The sequence below is a fragment of the Microtus oregoni genome, unplaced genomic scaffold (assembly GCF_018167655.1).
Source record: "Microtus oregoni isolate MIOR12 unplaced genomic scaffold, Mior012 000053F_ref0000044, whole genome shotgun sequence".
Classification (NCBI taxonomy): domain Eukaryota; kingdom Metazoa; phylum Chordata; class Mammalia; order Rodentia; family Cricetidae; genus Microtus; species Microtus oregoni.
The window spans coordinates 14,362,977-14,387,699 of record NW_024543829.1 but is presented as its reverse complement, the minus strand read 5'-3'; the positions used below and the strand labels follow the sequence as shown (position 1 = coordinate 14,387,699).

Below are 24,723 nucleotides of genomic sequence, written 5' to 3'. Positions count from 1 at the left end.
AGGCAGGCAGATCTCTGTGAGTTTAAGGCCAGCCTGGTCTACAAGAGCTAGTTCCAGGACAGGCTCCAAAGCTACAGAGAAACCCTGTCTCGAAAAACAAAACAAACAAACAAACAAACAAAAAAGAATGCTTCTAATCTTACACACACAGAGGAATATATACAGACATACCTTCACATAAAACCAAATCATGATATTTCCTGTGAGAAAAGTGTCCCTCCTTGAACCAGACAGATAAGATTCTCTTTTATTTGCTTGCTGTTATTTTTGCTTTTGGGTTCTGTTGTTGTGTGTTTGCTTTGAGACAGGGCCACATTGTGTAGCCTAGTCACAGTGATGCCCAAGCTAGACTTAAACTCAAGTAATTTTTCTCCTTTGGCCTGTGTGGGAGACATATGCTACCACGCCTGATTAAGAACATTACATTATAGGCTAGGTAGTGTTGGGTACACCTTTAATCCCAGCACTTAGTACAGGCAGAGGCAGGTGAGTGTAAATTCAAGGCCAACCTGGTCTACCGAGTGAATTCCAGGACAGCCAAAACTATATAGAGAAAACCTATTTTGGAAAACAAAACCATACAAACAACAAAAGAGAAAAAGAAAATAACCTTATCATCCAGATTTGGTGGATCCCAGCACTCTGGAAGAGGGGCAGGGAGATCTCTGCGAGATGGAAGACAGCCTAGTTTAAGTACTGAGTTCCAGACCACCCCGAGCTACATGGTGAGACACTCTTTTTTTAAAAGGATTTTCTAAAATTTATTTATTTATTTTATGTATAGTAGTGCAGGTAGAACATAATAAATAAATAAAATACAACTTTATGCCAGAAGAGGGCATAAGATCCCACTATAGATGGTTGTGACCCGCCACGTGGTTGCTGGGAATTAAACTCAGGATCTCTAGAAGAGCAGGTAGTGCCCTTAAGTGTTGAGCCAACTCTCCAACTGGAGACTCTCTTAAACAACAGCAAAACCCACACAAGAAGGAAAACCAAACAAAATTAAAAAAAAAATGAATAGCCTTATCGTTGGAGGCTGATAACACCCTGAGATGGACCTATACAAGCCTACTAAAATTACCTTTATTTTTCCTCAGAAGCTTTCTAATTATTGTCTTACACATTTTTAAGGATTCATTTTTATTATTATATTTATTTCTTTACTTTGGTTTTTTGAGACAGGGCTTCTCTGTGTAGCCTTGACTATTCTGGAATTCTGTAATGGCCTCAAACTGCCTCTGCCTCTCAAGTGCTGGAATTAAAGGTGTGTGCCACCATTGCCCGGCAGTCCTATAGTTCTTAATTCAAGCCCATTTTAGACTATCCCTAAGACCGGTGCTTGGCTAGGTTCAGCTTTTTATTTTCCCCTACAGTTTCATTTTAATAAAAAAAATTAAGTTAGTTACATAAAAACTTAAAAATTATATATAATTATGGAATATACTATCCATAAAGAGTACATGGTGTTTGACATACACACAGGTTTAAATTAGGTTAAACATATCTCCTTATACATCATCATTTATGGTGAAAACACTCAAAACCTTTCTCCTTTTTTTGAAATACACAGCATCTGATATTTAACTGCAGTCGCCTTGCTGTGTGATAGCACACCAGGTCTCACTCTTATCTGATCCCTGTCACAGTGTGATCCAGGATAACTCTTCTGTCTCAGCCTCCTCAATCCTGGGAGTTAGAGCCGGCACACACCACCACCTACAGCATCTATGAGGTAAAATACATCTGCAAAGCGAGAGGAAACAATGACATTTTCACATTTTTAGAAACCTGGATCTTTTTGTTTGTTTTTTTAGACAAGGGTTTCTCTGTGTTGCCCTGGCTTATCTAGAACACTCTTTGCAGACCAGGCTGGCCAGGAACTCACAGAGATCCGCCTGTCTCTGCCTCCCGAGTGCTGGGATTAAGAGCGTGCACTGCCACCACCACCCGGCTGGATCTTTACTCTTGCTTGGATATAAACAAACTAGTTTTATCAGGCCCAACACACAGAAGACATTCCAGTTCTTAGAGAGTTAAATAAAACAAAAACTCCATGCATTACCCCACGAGCCCCGCCTCCCCGGAAGAGGCGGGGCATCTAGGGGCGGGGCAAGCTCGAGGGGGCGAGACAGTCTGGGGTAGTTCCGGGCGCGAGGTGGCCCCCACGGTCGCAGCCCCGAGGGGGCGGGGCGGTTCCGAGGGGCGGGGCGGCCCTGAGGGGGCGGGACGAGGCTTAAAAGTAAAGCTGGCCCTGGAGCGTTTGGCGCGAAGTTGGCTCAGCCGAGCTACTTGCGTCGGCGCTCCCTCGTACGTAGTCCGTTCCTGTTCTCTCCTCAGAGGCTTTTAGTCCTCACTTCGTTATTTTACCATTGCGCCTGATATCTCTTCACGGAGTACGCCATGGTTCCCAAGAAAAGCGCAGGAACCCAGAAGTCCCTCGACGTTGCGCGGCTCCTCAAGAGCAAAAGCCTCAGAAGTCTTCAGGAGCTGGAGCCCGAAGCCAAGAAGCTGTGTGCGCAGAGTCTCGGTACGGCCTGCGCTGCTTGCCTTCGTCTTCCGGTGGTTCGAGGTGCTCAGGCCAGAGGTCGAAGCTGGGGTGGGGATGCTTATGCCTAGGACCCTGAAGCAGTTTCTGGTTCCCGTCGCCTCAGGCTGTGATTTTATGTGGGAGTTTAAGGTTCCAACTCAGGCCTCGAGTACGCAAAGCAAGTGGTTTGCCACTCCGGACTGCATTTCGTTTGCCAGTTCATTGACACCGAAGAGCTTAATCTTAACCGCCCCCCACCTCCACTCCACTATAGAGCCACAGTCCACACTTTTTCTTTCTTTTCTTTTCTTTCTTTCTTTCTTTTTCTTTTTTTTTTTTTTTTTTTTTTTTGGTTTTTCTAGACAGAATTTCTCTGCTCTAGCTTCGGAGACTGTCCTGGAACTAGCTCTTGTAGCCCAGGCTGGCGTCGAACTCGCAGAGATCCGCCTGCCTCTGCTGCCTTAGTGCTGGTATTAAAGACGTGCGCCACCACCGCCCGGCCCCACTTTTCCTTTATTTCAGAAGTTTTATATATCTACTGTTTCAAAGTAATCCTACCGTTCTTAGGCCCGGAGTTGCTGGATTTCCAGTCAGTGTTGTGAGCTGTATGGCCTTGGGTTTCAGCTGAGAGTTTGAAATCTCCCTCCTTTCTTCAGGAAGCTCATTCTCAGAGGTTTACCAGAGCTTGAACCTGGGCTTTAAGGAATGTTCTGAGTTGGTGGAGTGGTTTTTATCCATCATAAGAAAGGAAAGTTGTCAAGAGAAAGCACCTACAAGATTGGGTCCATGATAGGGTTTGGTGATTCAGAATTGCTTTATTCTCATTCTCCGGTTTACCTCCCCTTCCCTGGAAACAACCTAATCAATTTGAGCCTTTCTAAACCCTACTGGATCCTTCTGGTTCCCCCTTAAGTAATAGCTGCTTGTTACAGGATTTTTTTTTAATAGAGAGTCTTGGTGTGTAACCCAAGCTGGCCTCAAATTCAAGCTGTTTCTGCTGCAGCCTTCTGAGTGCTAGGATTACAGTTTTGCACCACCATAGTATTTTAATATAAGATTAAACAAACATCTTTCCTTTTTGTTTTTATTATTTTTATTGAGCTCTTCATTTTTCTCTGCTCCCCTTCCTACCTCTCCTCTCCCCTTCAACCCTCTCCTAAGGATCCCATGCTCCCAATTTACTCAGGAGATCTTGTCTTTTTCTACTTCCCATGTAGATTAGATCTATGTATGTCTCTCTTAGTGTCCTCATTGTTGTCTAGGTTCTCTGGGATTGTGGTTTGTAGGCTGGTTTTCTTTGCTTTATGTTTAAAAACCACTTATGAGTGAGTACATGTGATAATTGTCTTTCTGTGTCTGGGTTACCTCACTCAAAATAATGTTTTCTAGCTCCATCCATTTTCCTGCAAAATTCAAGATGTCGTTTTTTTTTTTTCTTCTGATGTGTAGTACTCCATTGTGTAAGTGTACCACATTTTCCTTATCCATTCTTCGGTCGAAGGGCATTTAGGGTGACAAACATCTTTCAATTACTTCTATGCTGTCCTAGAAATTTTTGGCATGTGATTTTTTAAGATTGCCTCTCAAGTCCTGCTAATTGTGTCATCCCATACAAGAAGAGCCTGCAGTGTACTTTATTGGGTATCTCTTTGTCTCAACTCTAAGGAACCCAGCAAGGTCTTATTTAGTTTCAGAACAGAATTACTGTTTGGAGGAGTGTTTAGGGGAAACGTTCTTTCTTTCTTGGGTTGAGTGAAACTCAGCAGTGCATGGAAAGGCTTTTAGGAAATGATGGTACAGATTGGCTGTACTGAATGAGATAGCAAAGGGCTTCAGGGGAAAAACCTTTCTTGAGATGGTGGAGAGGAAAATGTGTTTGTGTTCTTCTTGCAGTATCCAGCAGGAAATGTGAGTCATGCTACCTTTTGCCAGAGTTACCTGGCCTACAGACCCCGCCACGGAGTAGCAGCATCATCAGGGATCTTTACCAGCAGAAGTTAGGCAAAGTCACTTGGTCATCCCTACAGCAGGTGAGATGTTTCCTGTCTGAGACGCGCAAAGGGCTTCTACTACTGCTAGCTCTAACTAGATGATAAATCGGGTCAGCAGATTATCAGGATGGTCCGGTCACCTGGCTATGATGACTGGCCTACTGAAGGCCCAGTCAAGGAGAAAAAGTTTACCCTGTAAACATCCCAGCTGGAATGCATTCTGCCCTTTTGTTTCTAGGATTAGTTAACATTATTACATTGCAGATATTCCACGCACAAGACTAGAGAAGACTTCATGCTTATCTATGAAGGAGGGACAGTTTACCCAGGACCCTAATTTAATTTTTATTTATGTTTTTGAGACAAGATCTCACTATGGGCCTGGAGGGATGGATGGGTCAGCCGTTAAAGGCTAGGCTTACAACCAAAAATATAAGAATTCAGTTCCCAGTACCCACGGCTGTCACTCCAGGTACAAAAAAAAAAAAAAACAAAACAAAACAAAAAAAACCCAACCTAAAATCTTACTATGTAGCCTTGGCTTGCCTGGATCTCTATGTGTAGACCTGACTGGCTTCAGTCTCACAGAAATGCATCTGCCTCTGCTCCTGAATCCTGGAGTTAAAGCCGTGTGCCACATGCCCAGCTCAGGACATGAGTTTTCATTCAGTGAATTCGGATTAATTCTATTTTCTCTGTATTAGGGTCTCCAAAAGTCCTTTTTGCACTCTCTGGCTTCTTACCGGGTATTCCAAAAAGCTGCCCCCTTTGACAGAAGGACTACATCGTTGGCATGGCACCCGACTCATCCCAGTACCGTGGCTGTGGGCTCCAAAGGGGGGGATATCATGATCTGGAACTTTGGCATAAAGGACAAACCTATCTTCATTAAAGGGGTAAGTGGTTGCAGGGCCAGGCAGTCACACTATAAACTGTAAAGGGGTAAGTGGTTGCAGGGCCAGGCAGTCACACTGTAAACTGTAAAGGGGTAAGTGGTTGCAGGGCCAGGCAGTCACACTATGAACTGTAAAGGGGTAAGTGGTTGCAGGGCCAGGCAGTCACACTGTAAACTGTTTATTGGAGGGATGGGAAGAATGGTGGATTTAGTGCACAGTGGTTGGGAACAAAAGTGAGTCGGTGTTTTCAAAACTATAAGTGGTAAGAAAACTCAAATATGTTTGGAATGCTGGCCTTTAAAATACTAAATGGTACAGGCTAGTCATTCATAGACTCTTTATTCCTTCTTCCTCCTCTTTTTCTTCTTCTTAATCTTTTTGAGGCAGAGTTTCACTGTGTAGCCATGACTGGCCGGAAAAGCACTCTGTAGACCAGGCTTGCCTCTAATTCACAGAGATCTGCCTGCCTCAGCCACGCCCTTCTATATCCCTTCTTACTTAATCTCATTTTGTCTGGCTTTCCTATTTTGGTTTTTTCATTTTTTCTGACAGTATCCGAGAGAAATATTTTAAAGAAGAAAGACAGTTTTGGAGGTTTTGTTTCATGCATGTTGGCTTTAATTTATCTGGGCATGTGAGCATCATGGTAGAAGAGTATTGCAGAGCAGAGCTGCTTATCTCAACAGTCAGGAAGCAGAGAGACATAGATTGTAATGGTTTGGAGTAATGCATGCTCTCTAGTGGCCTGCTTTCTCCAGCCCATTTAGTTTGAAACCCATTAGTAAATTAAAGCAGTCACCTTTCAGTGCCTTCAATACATGAGCCTGTGGGTGGGGGCCAGGTTCCTACCCAAACAGTAGCACTCCCTGTGGTTCAGGTACACTAGCTACTTCTGTTCCTCTTGTTTTTTCCTTGGGTTGGAATTCTCTTTTTATAGTTTTCTCATGGTTGGCTCCTACTTGCAGTTCAAGTCTCCACTTAATCTGCTCTTTAATTTTAAGATTTATTATTATTTTTATGTATGAATGCTTTTCCTGCATATATGTATGTGTACCACATGCACAGCACACCTGGTGCTTTCAGAGGCCAGAACTGGGCATCAGATCCTTTGGAACTGGAGTTATAGATGGTTGGGGGCCACCATATAGTGCTGAGAACCAAACCTGGGTCTTCTGTAAAAACGACAAGTGCCTGTTTGTTTGTTTGTTTGTTTGGTATGCAACATTCCTTCCATATATGCTTACATGCCAGAAGAGGGCACCAGATCTCTTTATAAATGGTTGTGAGCCACCATATGGTTGCTGGGAATTGAACTCAGGACCTCTGGAAGAACAGTCCATGCTCTTAACCTCTTAGCCATTTCTCCAGCCCCACAACAAGTGCTTTTAACAGCTGAGCCATCTCTCCAACTCCTGATCTGCCTTTTCATTATTTAATTATTTATTTTTGAGACAGGGTTTTATTTTTTTATTTTTTTTAAATATTTATTTATTTATTATGTATACAATATTCTGTCTGTGTGTCTGCCTGCAGGACAGAAGAGAGCACCAGACCCCATTACAGATGGTTGTGAGCCACCATGTGGTTGCTGGGAATTGAACTCAGGACCTCTGGAAGAGCAGGCAATGCTCTTAACCACTGAACCATCTCTCCAGCCCCCGAGACAGGGTTTTATTATAGCTTTGGCTGGCCTAGAACTATGTAGACCAAGTCTGCCTTGAATTCATAAAGATCCATCTGCCTCTGCCTCAAGAGTGCTGGTAGTAAAAACTTGACTTGCCTTGTTAAAGAGGAAGTAGCCCTCACCCCTCCAATCAATTCTAGATAATTGCCCTGCTGCACATGTCCCCAAATATATATCGGTATTTGAAATATTGTATTTTCTGTCCTTGCCCATTGGAAAATAAGCATGATGGCAGGGACCTGCCTTTCTGCTTTATCACTGTGTCCTCAGGGCCTAGAGGAGCTGCTTTGTATTTGTTGAATGAATGAGGGATTTGAAGTACAACTGGACAAAGGGGTGTAAAACAACTAATAGTGCCGATGCCAAATGCTCTAGAACACAAAAGACGATTCCTTGTGAGTTATAGATGATGGTGAAGGCCTCATGGATGACTGAAGAACAATGCTTAAATAATCAGGAGAGAGTGAGGAACAGCATGGGGCTGTCAGCTGTCAGGCAAGATTGGTGGAAGATTTGGTGTAGTTTTTAGGTGTTGTCCCACCACCTGCCCCTGTTTCTATTGTTAGGGCTCAATTGCAAGCCTTCTACCAAGAACTCGTCTTGTATATTTTGTATTTGTTTGGTTTTATTTGAGTTTTGTGTTTGTTTGTTTTGAGAAGAGTCTTATTGTGTAGCTCTAGCTGCCTGGAACTTTCTATTTAGACCAGGCTGGCCTCAAACTCACTGCGATTTTCTACTTCTGTCTCATGAGTACTGAAATTAAAGGTATGTGCCACAATGCCTGGATATTTGATTTGTTGGGAAAAAAAGGTCTCATTTTAGTTCAGGCTAAACAATAATTTAGCCTTGATGATTTTCATATATCCATCTCTCAAGCATGGAATTATATGTGCATTCCATCATGCCCACCAGTCCACTTAGGAATGACCTAAGATACTAAAGTTTATCTGCAGTTGCTGAGATATTGGCTGGCTAGGACATTTACCTTTTCTAGCTGGTAGATGACATTGGTGAGTTGTACTATAAAAAGTGACTTTCTAGTTTTATAATTTAAGTAGCCTGCCAGGCGGTGGTGGCACACGCCTTTAATCCCAGCACCCGGGAGGCAGAGGCCGGCGGATCTCTGTGAGTTCGAGGCCAGCCTGGTCTACGAGAGCTAGTTCCAGGACAGGCACCAAAAAAACTACAGAGAAACCCTGTCTCGAAAATCCAAAAAAAAATTTAAGTAGTCGGGTGGTGGTGTATGCCTTTAACCCTAGCACACTTGGGAGGTAGAAGCAGGCAGATCTCTGTGAGTTTGGAACGGCCTGGTCTACAAAGCAAGTTGCAGGACTGCTAGAGCTGTTACACAGAGAAACCTTTTCTTGGGGCGGGGTGGTGGTGGTGGTGGTGGTGAAGAACTTAAGTAAAAACGGGGCAAAGAAACTTAAGTTAAAAAAAAAAACTCCATAAACTGGGCAGTGGTGGCGCCATTAATCCCAGCACTCAGAAGGCAGAGACAGGTGGATCTCTGTGAGTTTGAGACCAGCCTGGTCTACGGAGCTAGTTCCAGGACAGGCTCCATAGCGACTGAAAAGCCCTGTCTCAAAAAAACCAAATAACCAAACAAACAAACAAAAAACAAAACTACATAGATCTCAAGAACAGGTCCTAAATTTTTGGATATGACTTTTTTCATTTTTTCAAATAAAGCCTGAAAGTATATGTATGATCTCTGTATGTGCTGTATGGTTTTTGTTGTTATTTCTGTTTGTTTTGTTTATTTGGTTTAGATTTTCTTTTTTTTGAGACAGGGTCTTACTATCTAGCCCTTGATGGCTTAGAATTTGTTATGTAGACCAGGCTGGCCTAGAACTCACAGATATTCACCTGCCTCTATCCAGAGTGGTGGAATTAAAGACATGTACTATTATATTCAGCTACTATTGTTTGATATTAGATCTGCTGGTAGTCCACACTGGCCTTGAATTCCCTCCTCTTCCTACCTCTTAATTTTATTTTTATTTTTTTTAAATTCATTTATTTATTTATTATGTATATAATATTCTGTCTATGTGTGCCTGCAGGCCAGAAGAGGGCACCAGACCTCATTACAGATGGTTGTGAGCCACCATGTGATTGCTGGGAATTGAACTCAGGACCTTTGGAAGAGCAGGCAATGCTCTTAACCTCTGAGCCATCCTCTCCAGCCCCCTACCTCCTAATTTTAAAAAGTTCCAGAGTGGACATAACATCAAAGTACCATTTAAAATTTTTTTTGTCATTTGTTTATTTATATCGCCTTAAAAATAAACAAACCCCCAAACACGCAGAAAACCCACCAAAAACTAAAAAAATAAGCAAAAGACGAATAAGATAACAACAAAAGCCCAAACAGCCAGGCACAGTGGTGCATGCCTTTAACCTTTAATTCAGGAGACAGAGACAGGGAGAAATTGATGAGTTCAAGGCCAACCTGATCTATGTAGTAAATTGCAGGACTGTAAGAGCTATATAATGACTGACACCCTGTCTTAAAAAAAATAGCCAATCAAAATAAGACAAAGTGTACAAAAAAATCATTTAGTTGATTTTGTGTTGGCCAACTGGGCATATGGCTGCCCTGAAGTGTGTTAATATACCCAGTAGATACCCTGTATATTAAGAATGGCTTCAAGTTGGGTATAATGTCATTTCACAGCCTGTAATCCCAGCACTCAGGAAGCAAAAACAGGAGGATAGAGGTGGGCTAGCCTGGGCTAGATAGTAAAAATCCACCTCAATAAAACAAAGTCTAACCCTTTCATTGAATGATGAGATTATAGATTGTTTTGAAGATTTTCTCCAACTCATTTCTGGTACTTTTATTTTGCCCAATTTTGTGTAATCCATTTATACATAAATACTGGAAGAAGCACATGGGAACATCTCCAAGAGTGTTCTCTGCCTCTGTGTCCCCAGTACTCTGCCTTGTTGACTGTCTGCTCATCTTACTGAGACTTGGAGGCTGTTGTTCCTCCCTCTCTAGCAGTAAGCCGGCCCAGTTGCAGGCTGACCTCATTACTTTTCCATCCTTTCTTGTCTGTCTTATTGGACATGGCCTTAAAGCTTGTTTCATATATTATGTTTATTTTTCTAGTTGTGTAAAGCATGAGGATTATTTGATTCCTGATACTAACATGGCTAGAAGCAGAAATCTATATTTATTAATTGTCATTATTTATCTAAAAATTTAAATGTTTTTCCTACTTAGATGGCTCACAGGGTAATAAGGACTGGAGTTCAAATCCCCAGCAGGTGGCATTGTATCCCGCCTATAATCCCAGTCATGGGAGGTAGAGATGAATCCCCCAGAACATGAGTTCTAGGTTCAAGTGAGAGACCCTGTCTCAGTATGTAAGGCAGAGAGCAACATCAACCTCTGTACACATGTGTGCACACATATACAAACAAAAGCTAAATGTTTTCCTACTCAGGCCAAGAAAGGTGGCAGTGTGTGTGTGTGTGTGTGTGTGTGTGTGTGTGTACACCCATCATCCCAACTACTCTGGAGGCAAAGGTAGGGGAATCACTGAGCATGTAGTGAGATCGTCTCTGTATTTTTGTGTTTTGTCTGAGATAGGGTCTCACTATGTAGCCCTGGCTGCCTACCAGGTATGCTATGTATACCAATCTGGCCTTGAGCTAAAGTGGCCCACCAGCCTCTGCCTCCCAGGTGCTGGTATTAAAGGGATGTCCACAACACTCCAGCTGATCAGTATATCTTTGTATCTTGTGTGTCTGTTCATCTGTGAAGGCAAATATCGGACTCAAGTGTCAGTCTTTAGGAGCTCTCTACCTTTGTTTTATTTTTAATTTAAATTTGTTATTATTGTGTTTATATGAGTGTGGGCATGTACATGTAAGGATCATGTGTGTGTCATGGTGTATGGGTGGAGGTTTGGGCCTTGCTGTGGACTGTAGGCAGTTCTGTTACCATCTTGCTGTAGGAATGCTGTTTTGCCACAGCCTCTGAGTGCAGCAAAGCACTCATAAAGCTAAGCTTTCTTATTTGCTTGGTTCTCTTTATTGTTTTGTTTAGTTTTTTTTCTGTCTGGGGCTGGAGAGATGGCTCAGCAGTTAAGAGCACTGGCTGCTCTTACAGAGGATTTGGGTTCAATTCTCAGCAATCACGTGGGGGCTCACAGCATCTAAAACTCCAGATCTAGGGGATTTGATCCCCTTTTCTGGCCTCCACCAGGAACACACATAGTACACAGACATACATGCAGGACAAACACTCATACACATAATAATAAAGGAATAAAAAAACTGCGGCTCAAGATTGAATTTTCCCTATATAATCTTATTGCCTACACATGATAAAAGTTTGATTTCTTTATTTACCACTCTAGCACTATTTACCCCGTTCTTCCCTTGACACAGACCTCTAGTTTATTGGTAAACATGTGGCTCTGGCATACACTCTTGTCATTTTCTTTTTTAAATACTCATTTTTTACACCCACATATATTAAAGATTTATTTATTTATTGTGCAAACAGTGTTCTGTCTGCATGTATGCCACCAGACCAGAAGAGGGCACCAGATCTCATTACAGATGGTTGTGAGCCACCATGTGGTTGCTGGGAATTGAACTCATGATCTTTGGAAGAGCAGCCAGTGCTCTTAACCTCTGAGCCATCTCTCGAGCCCTATATATTTTTTTTATTGATATTTATTGAGCTCTACATTTTACTCTGCCCCCCTCCCTGCCTCTCCCCTCCCTGCTTCAATCTTCCCCCAAGGTCCCCATGCTCCCAGTTTACTCAGGAGATCTTGTCTTTTTCTACTTTCCATGTAGATTAGATCTATGTAAGTCTCTGTTAGTGTCCGCATTGTTGTCTGAGTTCTCTGGGATTGTGGTTTGTAGGATAGCTTTCTTTGCTTTATGTTTAAAAACCACCTATGAGTGAGTACATGTGATAATTGTCTTTCTGTGTCTGGGTTACCTCACTCAAAATAATGTTTTCTAGCTCCATCCATTTTCCTGAAAATTTCAAGATGTTATTTTTTTCTGCTGTAAAATACTCCATTGTGTAAATGTACCATGATTTCCTTATCCATTCTTTGGTCGAGGGACATTTAGGTTATTTCCAGGTTCTGGCTATGACATACAAAGCTGCTATGAACATAGCTGAGCACATGTCCTTGTAGCATGATTGAGCATCCTTTGGATATATACCCCAAAGCGGTATTACTGGGTCTTGAGGAAGGTTGTTTCCTACTTTTCTGAGAAATCGCCACACTGATATCCAAAGGGGCTGTACCAGCTTGCATTCCCACCAGCAATGCAGAAGTGTTCCCTTTTCCCTACAACCTCTCCAGCATAAATTGTCATCAGTGTTTTTTTTTTCTTGGCCATTCTGACAGGTATAAGATGGAATCTCAGAGTTGTTTTGGTTCGCATTTCTTTGATGACTAAGGATGTTGAACATTTCCTTAAGTGTCTTTCAGCCATTTTTTTTTTTTTTGGTGTTTCAAGACAGGGTTTCTCTGTAGCTTTGGAGCCTGTCCTGGAGCTCACTCTGTAGACCAGGCTGGTCTTGAACTCACAGAGATCCGCCTGCCTCTGCCTCCCGAGTGCTGGGACTAAAGGCGTGCGCCACCATCACCCAGCTTTCAGCCATTTTTGATTCCTCTGTTGAGAGTTCTCTGTTTAGGTTGTTGGACTAGAAGTCCAAACATCAGGGAGGAGTTGCTCCAGACACCACTCACACAACCACAATTGATGCAAAAGCAAGAGGATTTTTATTCTGTCCTGACAGGGCCCTTCAGGTTCGGGATATGAAGGACATCCAATAGCTGTTACAGCCCACCTTTTTTTTAAAAAAAAATTATTTATTTATTATGTATACAATATTCTGTCTGTGTGTATGCCTGAAGGCCAGAAGAGGGCACCAGACCTCATTACAGATGGTTGTGAGCCACCATGTGGTTGCAGGGAATTGGACTCAGGACCCTTGGACGAGCAGGCAATGCTCTTAACCACTGAGCCATCTCTCCAGCCCCTACAGCCCACCTTTTAAAGTGAAACGCCACAAACACAAGGGAACCTGAAGGTTGTTTTTCAACTTATTGGACTGGCTTATTCAAAGGGTTACTAGCAGTGATTGGTCTATTCCAGGGCAGGAGAATAGCTGCATGATCAGGTGAGATAAGGGGGAGCATCTGTGGGTCATCCTGACCTTGTTCCAGTGACTAAATCAATACATCAGGAACTGAGTCAACATCTATGGGTTGTATTTGCCTCAGTTCCCAGAATGGAGTTATGTTTGAAGATTATTCTCAAGAACACAGGAGGATGAGCAGTCCAGCATGTATGTGTGTGGGCGACTGTCCCATTTCTAAATGCTAAGAGGCTTCAGAGATGCATTTAGAGTCTTTCAAGGTGTGTACTCCATTTTTTTTATTGGATTATGTGATCTTTTGGTGTCCAATTTATTGAGTTCTTCGTATATTTTAGAGATCAGACCTCTGTCTGATGAGGGTTTAGTGAAGATCTTTTCTCATTCTGTAGGCTGTCATTTTGTCTTGTTGACCATGTTCTTTGCTTTACAGAAGCTTTTCAGTTTCAGGAGGTCCCATTTATTAATTGTTTCTATCAGTGTCTGTGCTTCTGGGGTTATATTAAGTATTTATTAATTAATCTTGCTGGGTATGGTGGCACTTGCCTTTCATCTCAGTCCTTGGGAGGCAGAGGCAAGCGGATCTCTGTGAACTCAAGGCCAATCTGGCCTACAGAGTGAGTTCCAGGACAGCCAGAGCTGTTAAGCAGAGAAGCCCTGTCTCAAAAAAAAAAAAAAAAAAGACCTGACTAGCCCAGAATAGCTTAAGCTTGCAGTCCTGCTGATTCAGCCTTCTGTGTGCCACTCTGCCTGATATTCTCTGATACAGCTGAATGATACTTCATTACACACCCTACAGTCCCATATTTTCTTCTGTATTTTTTTGTAAATTTTATTCCTTTTTAAGTGTGTGTGTGTGTGTGTGTGTGTGTGTGTGTGTGTAGTGCCCTCAGAGGCCAGGAGAGGGTGTCAAGTCCTCTGGAACTAGAATTAAGACAGTTGTGAGCTGCCATGTCACTGCTGGAAATTGAACCCAAGTCCTCTGCAGGAGCAGTCAGTGCTCTTAACAGCTGAACCATTTCTCCAGCCTCAGTACTGCATTTTCTTACAGAATGGTATTTGAATTGATTCTACCATATGGCTATTTTAAATTATGTTGTAATGAAGACAGGTGTGTACCTATATCTCTTTGAGATAGCCTATGCTCCATTCTTAGGGATGTATACCCAGAAGTGGGATTGCAGGATCAAATATTAATGCTATTTTTTGAGGAACTCTATACTATTCTCAATAGTGGCTACACCATTTTATATTATACTGCCATCAAGAGTATACAAGATGAGGTAGGGAAGCCTTAGTAAGAATATATTCTATTTTTTAAAAATCTATTTTTTTGTTATTTTTTTAATCGTTTTGTTTTGTTTTCGAGACAGGGTTTCTCTGTAGCTTTGGAGCCTGTCCTGGAACTAGTTCTTATAGACCAGGCTGGCCTCAAACTCACAGAGATCTGCTTGCCTCTGCCTCCTGAGTGTTGGGATTAAAGGTGTGTGCCACCGCCACCCAGCTTAAAAATCTATTTCTGGACTGGTGAGTCGGCTCAGTGGATAAGAGCGCTGGCTGCTCTTCCAGATGGTCCAGAGTTCAGTTCCCAGCACCCACATGGTGGCTCACAGCCATCTGTAATGAGATCTGGTGCCTCTTTTGGTATTATGCAGGCAAAACACTGTATACATAATAAATAAATCTTTAAAAAAAATAAATTATTGGGCTGGGCCGGGCGGTGGTGGCGCACGCCTTTAATCCCAGCACTCGGGAGGCAGAGGCAGGCGGATCTCTGTGAGTTCGAGACCAGCCTGGTCTACAAGAGCTAGTTCCAGGACATGCTCCAAAACCACAAAGAAACCCTGTCTCGAAAAACCAAAAAAAAAAAAATTATTGGGCTGGAGAGATGGCTCAGCGGTTAAGAGCACTGGCAGTTCTTCCAGAGGTCCTGAGTTCAATTCCCAACAACGACATGGTGGCGCACAACCGTCTGTAATGAGATCTGACACCCTCTTCTGGCATGTGGGCATATATGCAGGTAGGATGTTATATACATAATAAAATAAATTTTAAAAATTATTTATTCTTTTTGGTGAGTGAGTCTTTCAAGATTGGCATTCTTTTTTCTCCTCCTTTTCTTTCCTTACCTTTCTGAAGAGTTGAACCCAAAAATCATTAGGTAGGGGCAAATGAGAGACATTTACATAGCAGGGAGGCCACAATGGCTTCAGATCAATTTCTGGAGCCCATTAAGTTGAGATGGATGTCAGTACAGGTAGTACAGGTAGTACTTAGCCACAGAGTTGGGGCCCAAACAGGGTAAAGAGGTCATTCCACAGGCAGGAGAGAGGAATGGGGCAATGGTGATGTCTTGGAATAGTAAAACCTGGTCAACTAGTGGGAACAGTCGATTCTCTTACTAGCAGACAACGGACACTGGGCTAGAATGTTCTTACAGCTGGGAGTGGTGGTGCGCGCCTGTAAGTTTAATTGCAGCAAAGGTAGGCTGATCTCTGAGTTTGAGGACAGCCAGGTCTACATTAAGAGACCCTGTTAGAGAACATGCCAGTATGTTAAATCAGAAGTCAGTTAAGTGTTTGTTATATTGGCGACCTTGTTCAAAGTCTGAATTGCAGCAGTATAAGAAGGAAGTAGAGAAGGATCTTCTGATGATGCCAAGTTCTTTGTGTGTGCATGTGTGTCTGTTGTTTTTTGAGACAGGGTTTCTTTGTAGCTTTGGAGCCTGTCCTAGAACTAGCTCTTATAGACCAGGCTGGCCTTGAACTCACAGAGATCTGCCTGCCTCTACCTCCCAAGTGCTGGAATTAAAGGCCTGCGCCACCAACACCTGGCTTGATGCCAAGTTCTTTTATTTATTTATTTATTTATTTATTTATTTTGATTTTTCGAGACAGGGTTTCTCTGTGGCTTTGGAGCCTGTCCTGGAACTAGCTCTGTAGACCAGGCTGGTCTCGAACTCACAGAGATCCGCCTGCCTCTGCCTCCCGAGTGCTGGGATTAAAGGCGTGCGCCACCGTTGCCCGGCCTGCCAAGTTCTTAAAACAGTGCTTGGTATAAAATCAGCTTTTTTGTTGTTATTTATTTATTTATTATTAGTGTTGTTATTATTATTATGGTTTTTTGAGACAGTTTCTTTGAGACTGCCTTGGCTGTCCTGGAACTTGCTCTGTCAGACCAGGCTGGCCTCAAATTCACAGAAATCCACCTGCCTTTGTCTCTTTAAAGGTGTGCGCTGCCACCACCCAGCTTCACTTCTTATTTGTGTGTCTTATTTTATTTTATTTATTTGAGACAGTCTATTAGCCCTGGCTGTCCTGGAACTCACTCTGTAGACCAGGTAGACCATGAACTATCTCTGCCTGGGAACTGCCTATCTCTGCCTGGGAATGTCTGTTTTTTTAATATTTTATCTTTTTTTTTAAATATTTATTTATTTATTATGTATACAATATTCTGTCTGTGTGTATGTCTGCAGGCCAGAAGAGGACACCAGACCTCATTACAGATGGTTGTGAGCCACCATGTGGTTGCTGGGAATTGAACTCAGGACCTTTGGAAGAGCAGGCAGTGCTCTTAACCACTGAGCCATCTCTCCAGCCCCTTAATATTTTATCTTTATGTATTTATTTACATATATTTGTGTGTCTGTATGTCAAGTATATGCCACATCTATGGGAGTACCTGCAGCGGCCAGAAGAGGGCATTGGATCCGCTGGAGCCGTCCTATGTGAGTGCTAGGAACTGAACTCTAGTCCTGGAAGAGCAATAGATGCTCTTGACCACTAAGCCATCTCTCTAGCCTCTATAGGGAGTGTTTAATAAGGTAAGCCACAGGTGTTACTCCCCTCCCTTTGGGGGATCAAACCCATGGCCTTGTGCTTCCTAGGCAAGGGCTCTAACACTTGCTGTCTCCAGGCTCTTCACAGTTGTGTTATCACTGCCTGCAATGTCTGGAAGAACACGGGGCAGGGGGCGGGTTCCCGCTCTCCAAACCCCACCACTTTTCTGAGCTGATTTCCAGGGGTTAAATTTAAGTGGGTAAATGTGATAGAATAGGAGAGCATGAGGGAGTTTTTGTGGGATTAATATAATGTTTCAGCATCTTAATTCTGGGGTTGGGTAGGCTATTCATTGTCAGTGTTAAAATTCACAGAACTGTGTACCAAAACCAGTTATGTTTACTGCCTCTTATTTGAAAATATAAAAGTGAAAATAAAGCCTTAAAAAATAAAGAATATTCTAACATCAGATATCTGCGCTGACCTGTGTTTCTGCCTTAGTGCTGTTTGTGTGCCCAGGCCTGGCTCCTTGCTTGCCTCATCATCACTCACTGGCTTTTTCCTTCCTCATATTAGATGGGAGCTGGAGGAAGCATCACTGGGCTGAAGTTTAACCATCTCAATTCGAACCAATTTTTTGCTTCCTCAATGGAGGGAACAACCAGGCTGCAGGATTTTACAGGCAACACTCTGCAAGTTTATACCAGGTCAAACTGTTGCAAGTGAGTAGTTTAACTAGTAAGGGAAATGACAGTTCTGCAGAGAACGTACCCTGCCCAGACACAGGGAAGATGGGGTGTTAGCCACTTTGTACCACTCCTTTTCTTCCTTAGATGGCTGCTCTGACTTTGGCCCAGGTGGGTCCTTGCCCTAAGAAAGAGTTCTGGATTCTTGGCACTTGTCCTTGAGGAAACGGTGTAATCACTTCTGTAACTCATGTCCATATTGAACTGGGCCTATACTTTCACTGGATAAGTCAACAGGGCATTTGCTTAGAAAGCATTTACAGAGTAGAGCAGGAATTAAAACTGAAGTTTAGCCATGTGTGGTAACACACGCCTTTAATGCCAGCACTTGGGAGGCAAAGGCTGGCTGGACTACTATGAGTTCAAGGTCAGCCTGGTCTACAAAGTGAGTGTCAGGCCAGACAGAACTACATAGTGAGGGCCTGTCTTCGAAAGAAAGAAATGCAGTTTTATTACCCTTCATTTTCTGGGGTGTGGCTGTATGTTTTCTTGGTGCAAATGTTAATGGGTAGAAGAGCTCTCTAAGAACAAGTCCCTGGAGAGATCTCGCTGGAGGCGCAGTTCTATAAGGGATGAAGAGTGAGGGTGTGCAGTGAGTTTAACCAGCTCGAGTGTTGCTCTGGGCTGCCCCACAAGACTGAGACAAGGGACTGGCTAGATTCCAGTTCTCCTGGCTGTGAATCAGGACCCATGAAGTAGCTTTTTTTTTTGTTTTTTTTTTTTTTTGTTTTTTTTTTCGAGACAGGGTTTCTCTGTGGCTTTGGAGCCTGTCCTGGGACTAGCTCTTGTAGACCAGGCTGGTCTCGAACTCACAGAGATCCGCCTGCCTCTGCCTCCCGAGTGCTGGGATTAAAGGCGTGCGCCACCATCGCCCGGCATGAAGTAGCTTTTTTAAATTATTATTATCATTAATTGTTATTGAGCTCTACATTTTTCTCTGCTCCCCTCCCTGCCTCTCCCCTCCCCTTCAACCCTCTCCCAAGGTCCCCATGCTGCCAGTTTACTCAGGAGATCTTGTGTTTTTCTACTTGAAGTAGCCTCTTCCTAGTCTCTTTTTGCTAACATAGTTTTCAAGAGGAAAAGGTTTCTGGTTGTGTTTGATTTTTCCATAAATGCTTGGGAAGAGGCAGATGTTCTCTTGTAGCCCCCTGTGAGGAACAGAGCTGGACAGTTCCTGTTCGGTTTGTCATCTCCTTTGACCCAAAGAGTGAAGAGTAATGAGCATGAGAACGATCAATAAGGCCTCTTCAGAACCTGGGCTGTGGGGAGCAAACAGCTTTTGGATTTGCTTTATAGCTCTAGGTTTGGCTGCTTCGGGGACTAGCAGAGAATTCTGGGCCCAGCAATAATTGGACACATTTCTGAGTTCTGTCACACTCACTCCTATCTTCTGCATAGTAGACAAGGCTGAGTGTCCTTCACCAGAAATTTATAGCCAGACAATTACTCATTGATTCAACAAATAATCATTGAATGCCTGTTAGATACTGGACCTCAGTCTGTCTCAGAGCACTCTCTCCCTCTAGGGTCTGGTTTTGCAGCCTTGATGTTTCTGCCAAGAGCCGAGTGGTGGTCACAGGAGACAATATGGGACACGTGATCCTGCTGAACACAGATGGCAAGGAGGTGGGTACTATGTGGCCCGCTCCCACCCCTTAATCCCCCTTTGGTTCTGTGTCTCCACCTGAACGAAACTTTTCTCTGCAGCTTTGGAATCTCAGAATGCACAAAAAGAAAGTAGCCCACGTGGCCCTGAATCCCTGCTGTGATTGGCTTCTTGCCACAGCCTCCATAGATCAAACAGTGAAAATCTGGGACCTGCGCCAAATTAAAGGGAAAACCAGCTTCCTCTATTCACTGCCTCACAGGCATCCCGTCAATGCAGGTATGACATCCCAAACCTCATCTCTCCAATGGGCCCTGTCCTTCTCATCACTGGTCCCTAGCTCAACCCTTTACTCCACCCTTACTAAGCTGACATTTAGGACCCTTTCTGGCTCAGGCCGCGCCTTTGATGGTGTGGAGTTTCTACACTATTCTAGTTCATAGTCCAGATTGACCCCTCCTACCCTTATCTAGAAGGTCAGGATGCCAGGGGCTTAAGGTTCCTTCAGTTTCAGATTGATCCATCCTACCCTTATCTAGAAGGTCAGGCAGGGTACCAGGGTAAGGTTCCTTCAGTTTCACGCTTTTCATTCTGTCAGCCTGTTTCAGCCTGGATGGAGCCCGGCTCCTGACTACTGACCAGAACAATGAGATTCGGGTTTACTCTGCCTCCCAGTGGGACAGCCCCCTGAGCCTGATCTCCCACCCACATCGTCATTTTCAGCACCTTACACCCATCAAGGTGAGTGACAAAAGGAAGGTCTATGATTATGGGAATGGGCCAGATTTTGCCAAGCTGGGGAAAGGGTCACATATGCAGCCTACAATCTCAGATGCTGTCTTTCCCTTAATCCTTTGGCTCTGTCTGCTCCTTTTATCCCATTTCTGTAATTCCATTCAGAGTTCAGGTAGGGTCTTATAGTAGCCCAGGCTGGACTGGAATTTGCTCCATAGACCAGGCTAGTCTGACCTAGTAGAGATCACCTGTTTCTGTCTCCCAAGTGCTTTGTATTAAAGGCAGGCACCACCATCCACACAAATCACCCATTGAGTTTTCTTAGTGTATTTGATAAGCTAATTTCCTAAGCTTTTCAGCCCAATGTTGATCTTACTATGGACATTTTCTATGACCTTGACCTCCTTTGTTCTGCCTTCTGTTTGAGTTACCTATGTGTGCAGCTGACCCATAAGTTAATCAAACCTTGGATTGTCTTGCAGGTTTAAGTGGTCCCTAATAGTAGAAATAAGACTCTTAGTTTTCCGATTTAGACCTCTGTTTCATCTGTAAGAGAGAATAGGGTTTTGTGAGGATGAGTCAGGGTACATAAAACATTGGGCACCATGCCTAGCACTTGGTAAGTATTTAAGAGACAACTTACTATCCCACATACTTCAGATCATTCTACTCAGGAGGTAGATGCAGGTGATCTCTATGAGTTCAAGGCCAGCCTGGTCTACAGAGAGTGTTCCAGGACAGCTACACAGAGAAACAACAAACAAAAACAAAAAATTTCTGAAACCAGGTGCTGTGGCTCATGCCTTTAATCTTAGCAATTGGGAGGCAGAGCCAGGTGGATCTATGGTTCAAAACTAGCCATGATTACATTGATATCCTGACACACACACACACAAAGATTTTTCTGGGGATGTTGCTGAAAGGTAGAGAACTTCCATATAGCATGAACAGTGCCTTAGGGAAGGGGGAGGGCACATGAAAACAGGTGTAGTGGTACTCATTGGTAATCCTAGTACCTGAAGGTAGAAGCAGGAGCGTCAGGAGTTCAAGGTCAGTTATTGCTCTCAATAGGCTGTGTCCTCATCCCATCACGTCCATTGATGCCAACATCCACCTGTCAAGTTTTTGCAACTACTTCTAAGCATGTACTAATTCTATTCTTAATTACTGTATATTTATTTGTGCATGTATATCTGTGTACCATGTGCACACCTGGTGTCCTTAGAGGTCAGAAGATGGCATGGGGTCCTCTGGAACTGGAGTTACAGATGGTTGTGAGCTGATGTTTTACGTGTTAGGAAACCTGTCCTGGAAGAGCAGCCAGTGCTCTTAGTCATTGAGTTGTCTCTCCAGCCCAATTGTCTCTCCCTCTTCTTTTGTTTTTGTCTTTCTTCCTTCAAAACTGCCTTGAAGCCATGCATGGAGCACACACCTATAATCCTAGCACTTTAGGTTGAGGAAGGATTGCAGGTTTGAGGACTGCTGGGGTTATACGGTACAAAAAAAATAAGAACTGTTTTGAAAATAAGTCACACCAATAACTGCCAGATCTGTTTTGAATAATATGAACCAAGGAATGCATGTTTTCTTTCTTTCCCCCTTCCTACTCGGACTGCACATCTAAGTCTTCGTTATTTGTGGGTAGAGAAGGATCAGTTGTAGAGTCACTTAAGAACCTAATCCTATTTGGTGTTATTTCCTAGAGGCTTATCTCTTAGGTTTAACTATGTTAGTCTTTTTTTTTTTTAAACTTATGTTAGTCTTAACATTTGTTAAGAGCCAGAGGTGTTTAGTGGTAAAGCCCTTGCCTAGTATGCACAAGGCCCTGGGTTCAGTCCCCAGAATTGCAAAACAAACAAACAAACTAGCAATAACAAAACAAAAATGCCCAAGTTGGTATGACCTTAAGAAAATGCAAGAGAGGAGTGGGAGAGATGGCTCAGTGCTGCTTTTGCAGAGGACCTGGGTTCAATTCCGAGCACCTACATAGCAACACACAACTTTCTGTAACTCCAGTTCCAGTTGATCCAGTGCCCTCTTTTGGCCTCTGCAGGTACCAGCTACACATGCAGTACACTTATATACATGCAACCAAAGTACTCATACACATAAGATAAATCTTCATCAGATGGTGCACACATTTTTCCCCCATTCTTCTGTTTTTGTTTTTCCACACACAGTCTCTCTGTGTAGCCCTGGCTGTCTTGGAACTCGTTCTGTAGAACAGGCTGGCCTCAAACTCATAGAGATCCACTTGCTTCTGCCTCCCAAGTGCTGGGAGTAAAGGTGTGCACTGCTGCCACTACCACCACCACCCACCCAGCTGGGGCATGTGTTTAATCCAGTAGTTTAAGGCCATCCTGATCTACAAAGCAAGTTCCAGGACAACCAAGAGTACTATCCAAAATAAATAAATAAATAAATAAAATATGGGCTGGAGAGATGGCTCAGAAGAGTGCTGGCTGCTCTTCCAGAGATCCTGAGTTCAAGTCCCAGCAACATGTTGGCTTACAACTATCTATAATGAGATCTTGAGCCCTCTTCTGGTGTGTAGGCATTCATGCAGGTAGAACAGTATATACATAATAAATCTAAAAAAATAAAAATTAAATAAAATAGAAGCTGGGCAGTGAAGGCCCACACCTTTAATTCCAGGCAGAGACAAGTAGATCTCCTTGAGTTCAAGGCCAGCCTGATCTACAGAGCAAGTTCCAGGACAGCCAGGGCTACACAGAGAAATCTTTAGAAAATTAAGCCCACTTTCATTAATTTCATGCCTGTATACTCATGCCACAGTAGGCAAAGTGGTCAGATTTGCTTTTCCCCTCCCGCCACATAGGCCCCAGGGATCAAACTCAGGTTATCAGGCTTGGTTGGGGTCAGGTGCCTTTATCTATTGAGTTATCCAGCTGGCCCTCATGTTTGTGTTATATGAGGTATTGGGTTCTTATTGGCCTTATTAGTCGTTAAAAAATTGGGAAAAATATGCAGAGAGAGAGAGAGGACACGACTCGTGTGTGTGTGAGGCTGGGACCAAACACACAGTCTTGTGTATGCTATGTAATAAGTACTCTGCCACAGAACTAAATATCCAGCCCTTTAAAGAATATTTTGTATGTTGAGGCCAGAGGTTAACATCAGGTATCTTCTTCAGCTGTTCCCCATTTATTTTTGAGATGGGGTCTCTCACTGATTTGGCTGGACTAGATGGCTAGCAAGTCCCAGGTGTCCTGTCTCCACCTCCCCAGGTGTGATTACAGGTGCATCATGACAAAATTTCTGCATAGGTCCACCTGTGCGGCAAGCCTATCACCAACTGGGCCGTCTCCCCTGGCTTCAAGAATACTGATGTCTCTTTATGTTCTGACCGACCTCTCTCATTTCCTAGGCATCCTGGCATCCGAGGCACAACCTCATCGTTGTGGGCCGATACCCAGACCCTAATTTCAAAAGTTGTGTTCCCTATGAACTAAGGACAATAGATGTGTTTGATGGAGACTCAGGGAAGATGATGTGCCAGCTCTATGATCCAGGATATTCTGGTATCACTTCGGTGAGACTTGAACCCTCAAACAGTGATGGGAGGAAGCAGGGAGTTGAGCTATCTTTCTGATCAGAATGTATCCCCATGTACCCTGCTGCCTCTGTACTGCCTTCACCCCACTTTCACACTGAAATTCTTACCTTTGCAGCTCAATGAGTTCAATCCTATGGGGGACACACTGGCCACTGCCATGGGTGAGTAAAAGCAACTGTATCTGAGACTAAGTCTGACCCTATCCCTAAGTTTCAAAAGAGGCTAAATTCACTCTAGCCCTGCCCTATTCATCCCAGGGCATGGGCAATAAAGAAATCTGGGAGACAGTGGTCTCTGGCCCAGATCACTCATCTGGCTTTGTGTTAGTCATGACAGTGTGAGGATATTATTCAGTCTGCTAGCTCCCCGTGACAGCCCCGAGCTCTGAGACCAGTAACAGAAGGTGTCAGTCAGACTTCTTGTTACTTCTAGGTTATCATATTCTCATTTGGAACCAAGAGGAAGCCAGGTCACATGAATATCACAAAAGACAATGAAGAGGACATGAGACAGCAACATCTGAACCCCACACGTGGGAAGAAGTTCTGTGAGAAGAGGCAACTGTTTGTTAAGGGACCAGACGTACCCAGGGTTGGAGTAGGGACACTTGTGACGTGGGATACTGTGGGACTAAGATATTGCCATGTTACTGCTCTAGATTTTGCTCCAGAAAACGGAGCAGAGGTCCTGCGCTAAGGGTCCCTGCTGTCTTTAGACTGGAGCTAAGTTTATCCTAGAGCCAAGGTACTTTTCTTTTTCCTGATGTGTGGTAGCAGAATAACCAGGGAATTTCTTAAAATTTATGTTCAGTCTTTACATGGCCAATAAAAGCATTTCCTTTGTACACCAACTAAAAAACCCAAAGCAGCTGGGCTTCTGAGCAGACCTAGCACAACCTGTAAGAGTGCTGCTTGAGTGTCAGAGTGGGGGAGACAAGAAAGGCACAGAGCCAGCATTCAGTCAGACCTTCATTTCTTCCGAGTCCCTGCATCCCTAAACAAGTCCAGTTCAGGTCTGAAGAGCCCAGTCCA

The 24,723-nt window shown here is 43.5% G+C and overlaps 1 protein-coding gene across 1 annotated transcript; it reads left to right on the top strand.

Moving 5' to 3' along the window:
• Positions 1–2,143: 2,143 nt before the first annotated feature.
• Positions 2,144–24,581, top strand: Ddb2 (damage specific DNA binding protein 2). Its single transcript, XM_041637717.1, has 11 exons — positions 2,144–2,158; positions 2,341–2,530; positions 4,424–4,560; positions 5,226–5,417; positions 17,605–17,750; positions 19,301–19,400; positions 19,482–19,659; positions 19,979–20,121; positions 23,504–23,668; positions 23,808–23,853; positions 24,125–24,581. The coding sequence occupies exons 2-11, from the start codon at positions 2,404–2,406 to the stop codon at positions 24,187–24,189; spliced, it is 1,299 nt and encodes a 432-aa protein (XP_041493651.1). The 5' UTR covers positions 2,144–2,158; positions 2,341–2,403; the 3' UTR covers positions 24,190–24,581.
• The last annotated feature ends 142 nt before the right edge of the window (positions 24,582–24,723 follow it).